Here is a 13247-nt window from a genome sequence, read left to right on the forward strand (position 1 = left end):
TGGCGTTCAGATTGCTGAGTTTGCCAATTTCCAACGCCAAAATAGAGTCTTCAGCCAGATGAACTTAGTAAAAACCAAGTTGCGCAATCGTCTCATTCTTAGCACAGTGAATGCTATCCTTTCGATTACGGTTTGAGGACAGATGAGAAATTTTATCACTCTTTTGAGGTCCCAAAGCAGGTACTGAAGATTGTAGGCACGAACGCTACGTACAAGAACGATGAAAATTCGCAGGTGAGTAATAACGATGGCCTGTCTGATGTTCTGAACGAGTTTCAACATTTTCAGTTTGGGAAGAAACCTCAGGAACATATATTATTAATTTCCAGTGTAAAATGGTGTTCTCTAGCATCATTTATCTGTCAAATAGCATGTAATTGTTTTTAAGGTTAAATTTTATAAACAAAAGAATTATATACGAAAAATATTGATTAATAAATATCATCTCATTGAAAAAAAATCTGGTGACTTTCAGCCGAAAAAGTAGATTTCTCTAAGCAGACTCAGTGACGAGCAGGGGTCGCCAGCTGGCAACCCTGTGTTACGGTGGCACGCGGTAAGGTGAGTGTAACACCATCGTAACTGAATTTGGCTATCTGGGATGGACCTTATGACCTTGTCTCATGATTCCGTACAAATTAAGAAAGGTAATTATTAACCACTCACGGACGAAGCCCTTCTGTTACCAAGCTTAGTGTGTGCTCAATACGACTCGAATTCGATTATTTGTAATGAAAGGAGAATTATGAAACCGGTATCTAATTGAAGCTACAGTATTTTGGTTTCTAATTTTGTTTGTCTGATCAAGTTATTCTTCATAGATTTGGAAACAATCCATTATGAAAACAAGCGTTCACATTCGCACGGGTCGATACCATACATGGACCCCGTACGTGAAGGGTGACTGGTCATAGGACAAAGCGATCCCATTCCGTGCAAAAATACCCATTTTTGAAATCAACTCATGATAGTAATTGTAAGAAAACATTGATTTAATTTCAAAATACAAAATATCGTTTATTCAAATATCAAATTCAAGTTTATCAGTACCGTAAAATTGTTCACTCTCTTCCTTCCTCAAATGTCAATGAGTCGATGGTATTTAACCGATAAATACAATTATAACATCACTTCAATTACAAAGCAGACCAAAACTTTAGATAACACATAACATTATTTGATACATAATTACAATTATTTCCCCAAACAATCTTTCTTCATCTCGAGGATTCTCTTGAAAAATAAAAGGATAAAACAACGGAATCCGTGAGGAAGCGATACGCAAGTCGAAATGGACAATATACCAAGAAATTTTTTTGCAGTTCACGGCATTCTCTACAAAAAAAAGTCTCGTGACATTTTCAGTTGAAATCGCCTAATCGACAATGGATTCATTAATTCGGTCTCAATAGCCAAGGGAATCAGATAAAGCTGTCTCAATCAAAGCACCGTCTTCAGAATATTCCCTTAGAGTGTTCGGAATTCCTTGCAGAAAAACCCTTGTCATTTACCCCCTCCACCGTTCATACGTCGACCCTTTTCACCATTTGCTCGCTCAAATCCTCAAACCACCTACACACTAAAATTTCGGAATTCCCCTGAATTCTCCAATCCATAATGCTTACAATGACCGTCATAACTCCCCTCCCCACTTCCATCTAGTTCCCCACAGGCCCCAGAAATCCATCTCAACATCATCCTGATCTTTTCAGCTTCCTCATCATTCGCCTTGAGGCCCTGGATGGCCGCATTCAGGCATTCAGGCAAAAATCTTGTCACCTCCCCAGGTAAATCTCTCCTGAAAATAGCTACACATTGATCGCTGAAATTCTCAATGCCCAACAGCTTCTCTCTTAACAGCCTATCAATTAACTTTCCAAATTTGTTCCAACAATGAGAGTCACAAGTCGGCATCAGCCACTGAACATTCCTACAACTCAAAATCCCCCCAAACAGTTTATTATTTCCATCCTCGGCCTCATAATCCCTCCAGATATCAATAAACTCATCCAGCACTGCATCAGTAAACAGGTAGTGATTATGAACAATCAAATGAATTGCATAATCAACACTCAAAACATGAATCGTCTTTTCGACAAATGCCTGAAGATCCTTTCTCTCATGCAAGGTCTTCTTTAAACCTCCCAAAATTGTCAGAACATGCTCTTCGGTCAATACCGACCACTTTCCATTCTTCTCAATCAACTCCCACATTGAGTCTCTTATCATATCAATTATCTGCGTAGGACTAGGAGCTGACGGATTATGAACACATTCGTTGATACCTTTCACCTCCTCCTTTGGGCTAAATGCTAAATATTCTGAGTGAATTTGTTTAGAATTCACAGCGTCATTGATATAAAAATCCAACCACTGATCGATTCTCTCAATCGACAATCTCATACAAATCTTGACACACATTTCCTTGACAGCTGGATGTGTATCCTCTGACAGCAAAGGAATGAGTGCCTCCGTGCACTTTTTCTTGCAGAGTTTCGGAATTATCTCATTACAGCAATCGCGTAATTCTTGGATGATCAAAGCAACTAAATCGGGAGAATTTTCAGAGTTCATGAATTGTTGGTAGACCTGTTTTTCTTTACGCATGTCAAAGTCTGGAGTATTCTTAATCTTTTCCACTGCTAATTTTCTGAACATATTAAAGTGCTTCAGTTTTATCGAAGGAATTGATTCCCTACAGATTTGCTTAACAGAATTCGAGGCAATCCTCTCTGAGACAAAATCAACAGTCTTTTTGACTGAGTCCGGTTGTCCATGGAAGAAAACATCTTCTTGTTGAAGTTGCAAAGTCTTGGCCTTGGTTTCACTCGATGGCTGAGATAATTGAGTAGACACTGGAGTTATATGACGATTAATATTTCCAAAATTACAATTTCCTGATATTAACAGGATCTTAAATTCTTTCAAGAAGGGACAGCAGGTAATGATTGCTCTGTCATCAATCAATTCCAATTTATCGAGGGGAACATCTGATTTCTTAGGACTCACAGACACCAGAGAGTCTTCAAACCCTTCAGAATGATTGAAATATGAAGCGATTCGATCTTTTATCCTTTTATCATTAAAATTCAATTGCCATGTGAAGTAAAGATCCTTGGGAAAGTTTGGGAGTTCGAAAAGACGTCCTAGGGTGAAAGTAATCAACAGTGAACCCTTTGGACTGGTCAGTAAGTGACAATTCCTATAGATGTAGTAGAGAATTTCACAGAGTTTTGTATAATAGGGTAATCTAAACGCCACTGGATCCAATACTGCTAGATACTCCACCATCCAGGGAACTGTCAACGTTAGCTTTCTATCAATAAATGCATTGAACAATGTCTCTTGAAGGTTCAATGAAGGATTAACTTGTCTCCTCAGAGAAATCTGGGTATTTCTCCCAACTAATGTGACGGACTCTGATTTAAATGGAATTGAGACTAAAAATCCTAAGAATTTTGACAAGAGCCGAAGACTGGTGATGCAGACGAGGTAATTCTGTTTCGTAGTCTCGTCCACATTTGTTTCTCTTGCTTCGAGATCACTCATTGTAAAAGGGGTAGAATTTAGATCTGTTATCTCTTGGATGAAGCAGTTCTCGAGGATTGAATTGAATTTTATGTTCGTAGAAGTGAGGAGGAAGTCTCGGTAGAACTCTTGAATACCAGGGAAGGAAGGGAGGGGAACTGTACCTTCTGAGGAAAGCGGAGTGACAAAACGTCCTTGCAGTTGCTTGAATTTCTCCAAGTTCATAGATTTTAGGGATTTTAGGAGTGAGAGGGTTTCATCGTCGATTGGATCCTCTGAGGGGTGTTGAAGGCACGAAGTGAGGAGTTGGGACTTGAATAGGCGGGCCAGGTGGTAGTAGTTGACGGCGTCATCGTGGAGGGTAAGAAGAGAGTTTATCTTGCGTTCTAAGGCAGTGGAAAAACACCAGTTTGGAGCCTGGTGTCGATCCTCCCAGATTTTTAAGGATTCGTAGAAGAGGTCACGTTGCATTCGAAATTTTGAAAAGGCGATGGTCGAGGGGAAGTTCTCGCGGTTGTCTGTCTCCATTTGGAAGCAGACATTGGAGCTGACTGTCCTGAAATTGAGAAAATGGAGGATTATTGACTGAAGAGATGAATTTTGTGTACATAGTTTGAGATCACGTATGAAAAAATCTAATAGAAAACCTTAGCGAATTCACTGGAAAATTCTATTAAAATTCTCTGGAAATTCTATGAGGATTCTATTAAAATTGTAGGGAATTCGCGCTAAAATTCTGTTTGTTTCTTGGGCGAATTCTATTAGATATTTGATAGGAAAAAGTCAATAGATTTCGAGTTTTCTGTTTGAATTTTTCTCTTGCGATTTTCTCTGTTAAAACTATTAGGCACAAATTTTCTGTTTTTTCCGCTATATTTTGTTTTATTTTGCATTACAGGATCTGAGTGAAAAAAACCTAGAAAATTCATACTCAAGTATTCTTATAAGAAAATTCCAAGAGAATATTCATATAGAAAAATGGAAATTTATTGACCTTTCCCTATCAAATATCTTATAGAATCAACGCAAAAAACAAACAGAATTTTTACGTGAATTTCCTGGAGTTTTAATATAATCCCAATTGAATTTCTAGACAATTCCAATAAAATTTTCCAGCGAATTCGCTAAGTTTTTCTATTAAATTTTGTCATGTGTGATATAGTAAGGGAAGACATACAGAGAAAAAATAAAGAGAATTTTACTTATAAGAAAGTCGTTTAGCTTTGGAAAATGTCTGTCAACATGTTTTCCTGAACTTGATAGGCATAAAAAATTAATTGTCTACGGACACACTGGAATCACTCATTACTCCACATTTTCTCTTGATTGTCATTTCTATATAAACGCATCCCGCGATATTTATTCAATGCAGTATTTTTTTCGGAAGCTTATGCATAAGCGTAGCCCAGCAGAATCCTCAGTTCTGCGATGGGTGTAGATTTGGGCAAGAAATGTCATGTCAGTTGTTGGTGTTTTTAGACTCGCGTTGTTTCACTCCATTGAGAAATCAACATCGTTTATTCTTCAATGTGAGCTATGGAGACGATACGTGAAAACATTACCCGATTTTCTGATAAGTTCAATCAAAAAGAAACTACAAAGCTTTTGAAGAAAAAATTTTTTCAAAAATTTTTACATTTCTCCAAATGTTTACATAAATTTTTCGTTGAATTGAATCGCACAGAATTTCCATCGTACGGTTATGAATTTGTGCTGAGGATGATACCATAAATATGCAACATTAATGCTGTATTTTTAATAGAAGGTGTATGTAACAATGGAGATGGGGTGATAAACCACCCCAGAGGGAATTAAAAGGTTTTCTCCGCGTAGACGGATTATCACACGAATGAAAAAATTTAGTAGAACAACCTAGCGAATTAGCAAAACAATTCTATTGGATTTGTATTGAACTTTCGATTAGTTTTTGCCCGATTCTGTTCAAATATTCAATAGAATATATTCTATAAAAAAAAGTCAAAAGAATTCGATTTTTCTATACAACATATTGTATTGACCCATTTTCTATAGAATTTCCTCAGCTCAATTTTTTCAAGTTTTTTTGTCTGATTTTCTTGATGAGAAGAAAAGAAAAATGGAATGAAAAAAACTTAGACAATTTGAACTCAGAAAATTCTATAGAAAATATCTGAAGAGAATAAGTTATATAAAATTCTATTGAATATTTTCTATTGAACAGTTCAGTAGAATCGGCCAAAAACTAATAGAAAGGTCAACAGAAGGCCAATGGAATTTTCTAACGAATTTGCTAGGTTTTTCAATTAAATTTTTTCGTGCGTGCAAAAAAGAATTTATAAGTGTCTAACAGGAAAAATTCATAAATACCTCAGGTCATTCTCTTTGAACTGATTCGATTCCTGCACCTTTTTATCATATAGTTTCCCTAAATAATCCCTCAACTCAGGTTTAAACATTCCAATTTGTTGATTATCGTACAGCAACTTGATCGTAGCTCGATCCAGCACAACCAGTAAGTCCCTCTGGTGATACAGAACACTTGTTGCGAAATAAACGCAATTGTGTGATGTATCTAAATACTTTGTCTCTTGTTTTATCACCTCCTCACCTAAACAAACGCAAGATTTTTCCGCTATTAATTACCCGAATCGATTTTATTTTTTATTCGAAGAGAAATTGATTTTTTAAAAATGCTTACCTATACTCTCTTCAATATCCTTACACCCCATAGTTTCCTTCAACATCTTCAAGGTCATCTGCTCATTTCCTTTGTACTGTGATGTAATCAACGTCATAATAAAATATAATTCAGTCATGACATTCGGCACTAAATTTCTTCTAATCAAGTTTGCATAAAGATCAGCCAATTTATCTACGGCCATTACATTATTAACGAGAGATAATTTGGGAGCCACAGCAGAAACTGACGAATGAATTCCCATCAGTTTCGTTGTTTTCTGCTCCTGAACATTAGGAATCTCACTCACAGAATCAACTTTTGGCTGTCTCTGTCTCTCCAATTTCAATAATTCCCTCTCAGCCTCAAAAGTTTTGATCTCCTCCGACTTGTCGGTAGTTTGAGCCTCTGAAAACTGAGGATTCTTCGTCTCTGGACGAGAAATGACCCCGAAGACTTTATTCTGGATGTTCCCTTCCTCTCCAGTTACTTCTAATTTCGTTGGTTTTATCCTTCTCTTCCTCGATCTGTTATCATTCTTCTTCTGGCTGGAGTTGCCTTCGATATTCTCACCTGAAGTGTTATCGACACTTGTCTCTGATTGATTCCTAGAATTATTTCTTTTTGATGATTTCTTCGATGAAGTCACGAGGAAATCTCCTAATTGTATTGTTGTTTTCCTCTGTCCACTATTATTCTGTTTATCGTTTGGAGAATTACTTTTGTTTTGCGAAGTGTTTGGATTGCTTTTATTGTTCTTTTGGTGATTCCTCTGGGGTTCTCCAATACTAGGAAAGTTTCTATCCATGTGAAGCGAGGTGTTCAAAGGAATTAGAGGTCCTCGAATTGGTCCCGAGTATAAGGGAGAAACTGGAATAAAAGGAATGGACATTGCAGAGGAGTTTGACATGTTGGAGTCTATTGAAGCGTTCATGAAGCTGTTGTCTAATCTTGAAGAAGTTGAAGGGTGATCCAAGATGTTCCTCGTGAGGTTTTGATGGCGATAGATTGGACTGGAGTGGAGAGAGCTGTTGAAGCTGACTGACCGGTTTTCAAAGCTTTCCCCAAGGGTTGCAGGTGTCTTCAAGGGAGTACTCGTGTGACAGGTGAGGTTCAGGTGGTCTGAGGGGTTTGAGGAAACGAGTTTGGTAGTGTCAGGTACTTTTTCAGGGGTTTTGGGGATTATTTCTTTGGGGAGGGAGGCGGGCTCGCCTTCTGATAATACATTTTGGATGATCCTGAAACAGAAGAGAATGATCTCAACGAACTATTTCATTTAACATGGGATATAATAAAATTAATCGTCTGTTGGGGATAATTGGTTTTCTTCAGGAATTCCAGATATAAATATAATAATTTTCTAAATACTTTAATTGACGAATCTAAAGTTATTCGAAGATTGATGCTTGGCTAGTCAATGTTAAGAAATGAAAAACGGTGCGCTACGGCATCTATCTCCTATGGTGACCAATCTAGGGTTGATAGATATTGGAAATGGGATAATTTAAATAACCAAACCGGTAAATAAGTCAAAAGAAACTTCATTACTTTGCCTTAATACGCTCGGAAGACACATTCGCTCTTTACTCATTCCTCGGAGGAACTAACTAAATGACAAAGGGATACAATGCCCTGGATCTCTGGTGACGTGCATTCAATAGGTCCCATTCATTCAAGTCAGTTTAGACTTTAAAACCAAAGTATAAACATCACAGCCGACACTACTCAGAATTTTCGTTCATAAAAATGTTATTCACACCCGAGTATAAATATAGAGAAAAAAATATAAAATTAATTTTGGCTTCGTATTATTTCAACCAGAACCCTCCCGACCGGGTTCCCACCTTGTCGTTGGTGGGGGGGGGGCTCGATCGCAGGCAGTGGGAGTTTAAAGATTGCTAGCGTCCGCGATTGCTAAGAGGGACCTAGCCAAATTCACGGTGTGAGCCTGGCGTATGCCAGTATATAACCTGTGACGAAATTCCAGGTGAATTCGTCACCTGCGGAACTCCAGGGTACTTATGTATAGAAAGTGAGAGACAGAGAGTAAAAATATATAAACCGTTACCTTTTCTTCGCGATAAAAATCTATACGGAAGATTAGAGCTACCTGCTACCTTAACTCTACTTCAGAGCTACCTTAAGTTCGGAGAACTACTTAAATTGGTTACCTATCGCGTGAATCGATTCCCTAAATTTTTAGAATAATATTCATTAAATAACTTCATTAAATAAACCAGATATTTTGCAGATATTTCTTTTTTCGAGTCAATTTTGTTGAGTTAAAGTTTAGTATTTTTGAGATTTTCCTACGTAAATTCGGTTAAGGATCAGGATATCACCGTGGAATATTTGGCCAAGATAATGTGCTACCCAGTGTTTCCTGTAACCCTTTTTGGTTTGTCGATAGAGTGAGTACATAGGTCGAGTTGAAATCCTTGCGCTCCCTTGAGCGAGTGTTAGGGCTTTCAGTTGGAAAGCCGTGGAGACGATGACCCAGTCGTCGAAACGGATCGCCATTGGGTTTTTAATTTAGTTAAGTTGCGTTTGCGTTTGAGTTTTCGTTGGTAAAGCCCTAATTCCTCTCCGGAGAGTGCCCTCTGTAGATAAGCTACCTTATTCCGGTCGTAGATGGAGTGGAGATCCGTTCAGCCATCTTAGTTTCGCGTTAAGTTCAAGTCATTACAGTTTTGTTCAGTTAAAATAATTAGAATCAATTATATGAAAATTCAAATTTAAAACCTTTAAATATGTCGCGCTCAATTACCCCGGGAATCGATAGTTCACATCTCCAACACTCGAGTCAGCACCGTACGGGCTAGTCTCCCCCAGACTCCCCACCACTATGCAACAGGCCCGAGCGGACACACGCGATAGTCGCCATTACAGTATCCACCCGGACGACTAAGAGTGAGGTACGAGTCGATTTAGCTCCCTGAACAAGTTCTCTTTCGAGGTAATTATCGAGGCCCCGTGATCCAAATTCAGTCAAAATCAACGCTCCAGACCATGGTAAGTACTCGTGTACTTATTTAGNAATGACGCCAACACCGATACTCATGGTTTGAAGGGTAGAAAACCTTCCAAACGAACCCAAATGCTCCCTCGAAGCTACCTGAAATTATCTAAATGATAATTACGCTACCTGAATAAATCCAAATGGTAATAATGCTACCTACCGTAACTTTTGGGATAAATTTCATGCTTTATGCGTCTCGCTACGGCGATTGATGCAACTCGCTACCTGCTTCATTGCTACCTTTTTGCTTGCTACCTTTTCTCGCTCTCTTTACGTAATTATTCTACGCAACCTATTTCTTTATATTTCTCAAACTCAAACGAGTTTTGGTAGAAAAATTAGGCTACCTGAATTGCTCTTAAGCTACCTTTTATGCGTTTTAATGCTCTCTAGCGTTCGTTGAGTTTTTTATTCCGGTTGGGCATCGGGACGCTATCTTTTTAGTTATCTTTACTTTTAGGGTTGGAATCCCGAACAATAAAATTATTTAAGCTCTCTTACGGTAATGAATAAGCTACCTATTATTTTAGAAATCATTGGAGACCGTAACCTACCTATTTCCCTGGAGAAAACCTCAATTTCCGGGCTAGAAATGCTCCCTTCCGGTAAATTAGCCCCGTGGCTGATTCAAGCTCCGTAGCTCATTTTGCTACCTTTTCGGTGAATGAGATTCCCGATTTTAATGCGTTTCAAATGGCGTAAGAGTTGGGGAAACCATTACAAAGGCGCTCCAGAATTCGGAATTCGATTAATTACAGTCGAAAATAAGAAAAATTAGTACCTTTTCGTGAGCTCCCTTTTTTATTTCGCGTAGCTACCTCATCCGTTCTCTCTCGCACGTACGCTACCTTCCTATAGTCTCTCTCTCGGATTCGTGTTCCCCTCGTGGACAATACCTTTGCTTCTCTCCATCAGCTTTGGATTGGGATCGCTTTCTTTTTCATACTTAAAATTATTATTCACATATTTTCGAGTCTTCTAAATTTTAATGGACCTTCTTTAGAATAATTGAGATTATTTCAAGTCACATCCATATGATTTTGTATTTACAAGAGTTTACGATTTTATATTAATCTCGGCAATAGCGAAACACGTCAGTACAATTATGTTTATTATTCAATATCGACCTTACCTATCCCGTTTAGAATTTAAGACATTAGTTTATTGGTTTCTCGATCGATGATTGGCTTTGTTAATTGATGTTCTCGTCCACGAATCCACCCCTCTCTCCACGACCCGCACACTGAGCAGCCGAGTAAATCCTGTACCCTCGTAATCCACATTTCTGCGTATGGTTTGTGATATGTTTCTTATCGTTATTGGATTTTTGGGGACAATCAGTATTTAGTTTTAAGAAAATACGGTTCCGTTTGCGGTTTGTCGATTCCGCGTTGCTAAAAAATCGGCTGGCGCCCTTAATACACAAAGTAAGGATTGGATGAGCTGCTGATTGTTCCCGGAGTCCAGTCTTAGCGTTATGGTTTTTGGCGTTTCAGACTTGTCGGATTACGAGAACGAAGGTAATGAGTTGGCCGTGTTTGGATAATCGAGAATTTTGGGTTAGGGTCTATTGAGTATTTGTTGAGGCCAAAGAAAAATCATTACAAACCACAGGGTTGTATAACCGTCCCAAGGGATGCGTGGCACAGGGGAAGCTCTGTCGATAACGGTGCCTCTCGAGACCGGACGACCTCAGAGAGTAGTCTTCGGACAAGCCAAGCCCCGACAAACCGCACTGACCGGGTGAGACCGCTCTTCCGTATTAGTCGTGGGACCAAAAATGGAAACCGAAATTAAACTCTTAAGTATAAAAGGGAATCCTTTGGGTGGGGCCAGCACTGACGAACTCTTGGAAAAGGCCGCAGCAGAAGCAGCTGACTGGGAAAGTTGCGAAACTGGAAAGGTCAGGTTGAGCGGAGCTGCTAAGAAGAAGCTCAGAAGGCTGAGACAACAGCAGACCTCGGGGGCTCTAGAAACCTCGGTCGAGGCTGCCTCCAAGACTGAAGTGGGAGGTACACAACACGCCCAGTCCTCACACTAGGCCGAAAGAGAAGAAACACAAGAAGCGGGATCAGGGCACATATGCTAAGATTACCGCCAACTCAATCAAACTGACAGTGATACCTCAGGCGTATCCGGACCGGAAACTGGATACCGGAGGGATGACAGAGATGAGGAAGCTCCTGAAGGGAGCTATCTTAGCCCTACCGCATGGAGTCAATCCACCCACCTTCGATGGGGTCTGGGAGAGGGACGGTGCGGTTGTGGTGAACTGCACAGATGAGATCACAGGAAATTGGCTGAAAAGCCTATCTCCTGAAAAAACAATAAGTAGGCACACCATACACGTTGTATCACTCTCGGAGCTTCCAAAAAAGCACCGGATAGTGGTGCACGTGGAGGATCCAGACATCACTTCTCAGAAAACATTGTGCTTCCTTGAGAAGCAAAACAAGGGTTTGATGGCCAGCACGTGGGTTGTAGTTCGGGACAGTGAAACTAGGGACGCTAAAAGTGCCTATTCCGCTGCGCTGATCGACGACAGTGCGCTTGCGAGTCGGAAGGCCCGCAACTTCCGACCTCACTGTGGGCTGCAAAAAGCAACCGTAAGGCAGCTTGGGAAGGAACGCAGTGGAAAAAAGAAGGCAGATGCAACGGAGGTGCCTGAATAATAGCTCTTATGGCCACGACTCGGGTGCATATTGTGGAGATTAACTTGCATCACAGTCAGGCAGCCTCGGCGACATTAATCAGGCTGCTAGCTGGGATACAGACAGCAATAGCATTGATCCAAGAACCATGGATCATAAATAATGCTATCAAAACACTGAGTGGAATTAGCAGGATCTATCATGCCGACACTCAGGACAAACTCAGAACTTGCATAATAACTAAGGGGATAGACTTTTTTCTGTCCACCGATCAGCGGAGGAGACCTAACTGTGGCTCAGGTAAAGTTGAACCTAGCGCAGGGCAAGATCATGGATTTAATGGTGGGGTCAGCTTACATGCCCTACGATGCAGTTGAGACACCTCCCTCGGAGGAAGTGAAAGACCTTTGCAACCATGTGAAAGAGAGGGGGCTCCAGCTCCTGGAGAGCTGCGCCACGAATTTCCATCATGCAGCATGGGGGAACACCGAAAGCAATGGCAGGGGGGAGAGCCTTCAGGAATTCATTATGGGAGCGGGGCTCAACATCTTCAACAGGGGAAAAGAAACAACTTTCGTTGACCGCAGACGTCAGGAGGTCATTGACATCACGGTGGGGACGGATGACGTGGTGGGCCTGATTAGGGACTGGCGGGTCGCAAATAACCTCTCAGCCTCTGATCATAGGACCATAAGGGTGTCCGTTTACTCTGAGAAGGAAACTAAGAGGAGTAGAAATCCACGGCGAACCATCTGGGAGAAATATCGAGTAAGTCTAGCTGATAAAATAAAAGAGATTCCTCTCAGGTTTAAGAGCAGGAAGCAGCTGGAGAAGGTCGCGGAGGCCTTAAACCAGGCAATAATTGACTGATATGAGGAAAACTTCAGGATATCACCCAGAAGGCAGACGACTGAGGTACCCTGGTGGTCAGAGGATATGCTTGAGGAACTCAGGAGGGAAACCAGAAGGGCTTTGTTAAAACAAAGCAAAAAATGCGAGGGAAGGCCCCCGTAGGAAAATAGTCTGGGAGGCCTACAGAGGCCTTCTCGGAAAGTACAACAAGGAAATCAAAGCCGCCCAAGACAGGTGTTGGAAGGCCTTCACTAGTTCCCATATCTAGGGAGCCTACAGGCACCTGATGGCAGCCATACAGAAACAAGGAGGGAAAAACTAAAACTCCTTATGAACACGCACATTCCAGGTTTCACTGAGACCCAGGGAAGGGTAAAGAAACCAAGACGGAGTCAGAGGGGAGAATATGAACCTCATGACTGGAACTTGGCAGGAAAAATAGTGCAACTGTGGGGAATCAAATGGGCTGTAAAGATCTTTGAACCTTTCAAGGCACCGGGACCACATGGGATCTACCCAGCCTTACTACAGGAGGGGATAG

At 40.5% G+C, this 13247-nt stretch overlaps 1 protein-coding gene across 1 annotated transcript; it reads right to left on the reverse strand.

Annotated features, from left to right (window-relative positions):
* Window positions 1-991: 991 nt before the first annotated feature.
* Window positions 992-7635, reverse strand: LOC107045501 (codanin-1). The gene is made up of 4 exons (XM_015267803.1): window positions 7631-7635; window positions 6206-7422; window positions 5875-6115; window positions 992-4084 (listed from the first exon to the last, which is right to left on the reverse strand). The coding sequence occupies exons 1-4, from the start codon at window positions 7633-7635 to the stop codon at window positions 1573-1575; spliced, it is 3975 nt and encodes a 1324-aa protein (XP_015123289.1). The 3' UTR covers window positions 992-1572.
* Between the last annotated feature and the right edge of the window lie 5612 nt (window positions 7636-13247).

Source organism: Diachasma alloeum, unplaced genomic scaffold, assembly GCF_001412515.2.
Source record: "Diachasma alloeum isolate Michigan unplaced genomic scaffold, Dall2.0 Dall_scaffold_00963, whole genome shotgun sequence".
NCBI lineage: Eukaryota > Metazoa > Arthropoda > Insecta > Hymenoptera > Braconidae > Diachasma > Diachasma alloeum.